This window comes from Trachemys scripta, chromosome 8, assembly GCF_013100865.1.
Source record: "Trachemys scripta elegans isolate TJP31775 chromosome 8, CAS_Tse_1.0, whole genome shotgun sequence".
NCBI classification, from domain to species: Eukaryota; Metazoa; Chordata; order Testudines; family Emydidae; genus Trachemys; species Trachemys scripta.
The window spans coordinates 36982796-36986960 of record NC_048305.1 but is presented as its reverse complement, the minus strand read 5'-3'; the positions used below and the strand labels follow the sequence as shown (position 1 = coordinate 36986960).

The 4165-nt window shown below is 48.2% G+C and overlaps 1 protein-coding gene across 1 annotated transcript; it reads right to left on the bottom strand.

The window, feature by feature from the left end:
* Nucleotides 1-729: 729 nt before the first annotated feature.
* Nucleotides 730-3790, bottom strand: LOC117881582 (protocadherin alpha-8-like). The gene has a single exon (XM_034779000.1). It carries the CDS (start codon nucleotides 3615-3617, stop codon nucleotides 1251-1253), a length of 2367 nt encoding a protein of 788 aa, XP_034634891.1. The 5' UTR covers nucleotides 3618-3790; the 3' UTR covers nucleotides 730-1250.
* Nucleotides 3791-4165: the final 375 nt, after the last annotated feature.

The window sequence follows — 4165 nt, the reverse complement described above, 5'->3', positions numbered from 1 at the left end:
TAGGAAAGAATAGCAAAAAAACTCAAAAAACTTTGTAAAACACTTCTCAACTGCATTTAAAAGAGAACAAATAACATGTAATAAGCAGGAGAGAAAATGATAAAGGACAAATGGAATCACCAAATTTCGGAGGAGATCCAAGGAAAGCAAAGATGATTTTCTAGGCAAGAAGCAAGACTGGCAACCATGAATTCTACACTGTGTTTCTGTATCTGTTGCAAACCTTCTATAACTGTGGACAAGTCACTTCACTGCTCTGGGTCTCAGTTTCCCCACAGAAGGAAGGGGATAATTGCATATAAGTTTCGGTGGCACGGTGAGGAGTAATTCAGAGCCAGCACCCAGACTGTTCACCAGTCATGTCCCACTTCAACCCAATTTTGAAGGTTTAAGATTCAATTATAATAGGTTTTCAGTGGGGATAAAGCAGGAATAAAGCATTACATTTTAACTCATCCTAATGCTTTAACATGTTTTGGCTTCTTCAGGTGGAACGTATTAAACCATTCCAAAGTATTGTTCTTTACGGTGTCATAGAATCATAGAACATCAGGGTTGGAAGGGACCTTAGGAGATCATCTAGTCCAACCGCCTGCTCAAAGCAGGACCGATCCCCAGACAGATTTTTATCCCAGTTCCCTAAATGGCCCCCTCAAGGATTGAACTCACAACCCTGGGTGTAGTAGACTAATGCTCAAACCACTGAGCTATCCCTCCCCCCATGATGCTGTCGTCATCATCAATGGAAACTATCAGTCAAGAAGCATATAAAGAGCCATCTCTAATGACAAAAAATATATAAGGAAGTAATTCTTGGAGGAATACTCCCCAGGCAAAGAACACGGATGCTACCACCAGATCATGGCTATTTATTTGCTCTTCTTAAAAAATATAGTGTTCTCATGGAATTAACAGCGCAGATGGTGCTACTAAAAAAAGAGCAAACAAGAGCCAATACAATTGCAAATTTACATGCATAATATTATATCCTTTGACTTTTATCCATTCTAACTGACATATTTCGAATTTCATTCGAATGCAACTAAAAAACACTTATGTTTAAAAAACTGTATCCGAAGTACCCACCCAAAAGCAACAAACAGAAAGTTGGATCGCTAAAAAGATTCATTATTCGTCATTCAAACATGCGTTTTACAAAAATATAAATTAATTAGAGAATCACTACTAACTACTTTAAAATAATCTTCAGTGAGACACTGGAAACAATGTATTGTGGCGGGAAATATTATTTAACCAACCGTGCCGCATAGATTGGGCGTCTCCTTCTCCTTGTTCTCTGCGGAGTTAGGAAAATTGGGGCTGAAAACCATGAGGTCATTCTTAGTGGTGCCTTCCCCTACACACAAGTTCCGACTCTGGCGCTGGGAATAGGACCAACTCCCCACTTCGCTCGAGCACACCACGGTGGCTTTCCCAGGCCCGCACATCACTTCCGGACCCGGGTGGCATCTCAGGCCAACGTACACGACAATCACCAGCACAAACAGCCCGGACACCGAACAAATGGCGATCATTAAAGATACGTTCATATCAACCAAGGGCCCTTCGCTCCCGCCCTTTTGCCTCGAGTCCCATTTCACAGCCTGGGGACTCTCCACCAGGGACAGGCTGACAGTGGCTGTCGCTGACAGCGCCGGCTCCCCATGGTCCTTCACCAGGATCACGAGTCTCTGGCTGGGGCCGTCCGCCTCCTCCAAGGCCCGCGTGGTGCTGATCTCCCCGCTGTACACACCCACCCGGAAAGGCCCCGCAGCCCTGGGCTCCTGCACTTCGTAGCGAAGCCACGCGTTGTAGCCGGAATCCGCATCCACCGCTCGGATCTTGCCCACCACGTGCCCTGCGCCGGCCGACAGCGGAACCAGCTCGGGCCCTGGCGAGCCGCGGCCGGAGCCAGCCGGGGACACTGCGGGCGCGTTGTCATTTTCATCCAGGACAAAGAGCTGCACAGTCACGTTCCCGCACAACGACGGGAACCCGGCGTCCCTCGCGCTCACCTGGAACTGCAGCACTTGCAGCTCCTCGTAATCAAAGGGCTGCAGGGCATAGATGTGCCCGCTCTCCGAGTGCACCGAGATGTAGCTGGACAGGGGCTGCTCTCCCACACTCCGCTCCACCACCGAGTAGCTCACAAAGGCGTTTTCCCTCAGGTCCGGGTCCGAGGCCGACACGGTGAAGAGATGGGCCCCGGGCGGGTTGTTTTCCTTCACAAACACCCTGTAAACGGGCTGGGGGAAAGCAGGGGCGTTATCGTTCACATCCGCGATCGGCACCAAAATGCTGCTGCTGGCCGAGAGAGACGGGGTCCCTTCGTCTCTGGCTGTCACCAGGATCTTATATTCAGACACTCGCTCCCGATCCACGGCCTCCGCCAGCACCAGCGAGTGATAATTCTTAAAGGTGGAGACGAGCCGAAAGGGCAGGTTCGGGGGGATGGAGCAGGTGACTTTGCCGTTGTCTCCCGAGTCCCGGTCAGAGACGCTAATAAGAGCCACCACTGTCCCCGGGGGAGCGTCCTCCGGCACCGGCAGAGAAAGGGAAGTCACGGCCAGCTCAGGGGCGTTATCGTTCACGTCTAAAACGTCTATCAAAACTTTGCAGTGTCCCACTAACGGGGGATTCCCCTTATCCTTTGCCTCAACTTGAATTTCAAACAGATTAATATCTTCAAAATCTATATTTCCTTTAATCCTGATTTCTCCAGTATTTTGTTCTATCCTGAAAACCTTTCTTATGTTTGGAGAAATTTGGTTGGTAAACGAATAGGAAATATTCTTATTAATGCCCTCATCCATGTCAGTGGCGTTGAGTTTTATGACTAACGTCCCGTTAGGTGCATTTTCCAATAATTTGATTTGATAAACGGATTGGTTAAATACAGGCGCGTTATCATTGGCATCCAGCACAGTGATCACCAGCTGAACTGTGCCGGTGAGCTCCGGTTTGCCCCCATCAATAGCCGTGAGTAATAAATGATGCGCAGGGATTTCCTCCCTATCAAGAGGTTTCTTTAACACAAGCATTAAAGATTTACTTTTCTCCTTCGTTTTCTCCTCTACAATGAAATGTTCACTTGGGCTGAGTTTATAGGTTAGCAGAGAGTTTGTACCAATATCTGCGTCAGACGCGCCCTCTAGTGGGAAACGCGAACCTGGAAGAGTTAGTGATTCTGCTATACTCAGGTTTTGTTCATTTACCGAGAAAACAGGAGCATTGTCGTTTATATCCTGTATCTCCACTTCCACGTGAAATATCCTCAGGGGTTTGTCCACTATCACCTCCAGGTCAATGGCGCACAGGGGGCTCTGGCCGCACAGCTCTTCCCTGTCTATTCGCGAATTAACAAACAAAACGCCGTTCTGCAAATTTACCTCAAAATAGTCTCTCCTGCCGTTGGAGACCATCCGGAACATCCGAAACACCAGCTCCGCCACCTCCAGCCCCAGGTCCTGGGCCAGGCGGCCCACAAAGGTGCCGTGTTTGGATTCCTCCGGCACGGAATAACGGACCTGGCCGCTGCCCACCTCCCAGGCCGTGTGTAACAGAACCAACCGCAGCAGCTGCCTGGTTACCAGGGAGTCTCGCCGGAGAAGAGCCATTGCGGACTACTTAGAAATCAGTGTTTTCACTGAGCGAACGCGCAGAATCCAGGGAATGAAGAGGATGCGTTGCAGGTTTGAAAACCGTTTAATTACATGCAGTTATTACATCCGGGAGTCTGCCTGATGCGCTGAAAGGCAGGATTTTCAGAGCTTCTGAAGGAGGAGCTGTATGTTTTCTCCTGTTTAAGTGTCTTTTTAGCCGACAGCGACATCTTGTGTCTCAGACCCTTCTGTAGTTTATATCTTCCAAACTACGTCTTCTTTAATCCAGAGAGTTCAAGCATACGGTTTTTTCATCTTCTCTTCCTCCCTCTTTCCCTCCGCCCGCCGAGCTATCACAGAAGATATGCCTTTGAACGTTATGTCGTTCCGTGCTCATGATAGGAGATAATATTTGGCAACAGACAGAAATTTTCTAATTTTGCCTCTATAGCTGAACCACCAAAAGAAGTCTTTTATCTGTTAGTCTTTAAGGTGCCACCAGACTCCTTGTTGTTTTCAAAAGAAGTCTGGGGTTCCTTACCTATAGAAAGATGTTTTAATCT

Coding starts and splice junctions, on each gene's coding strand:
- LOC117881582 (XM_034779000.1), bottom strand. CDS start 3,617: ATGGCTCTTCTCCGGCGAGACTCCCTGGTAACCAGGCAGCTGCTGCGG.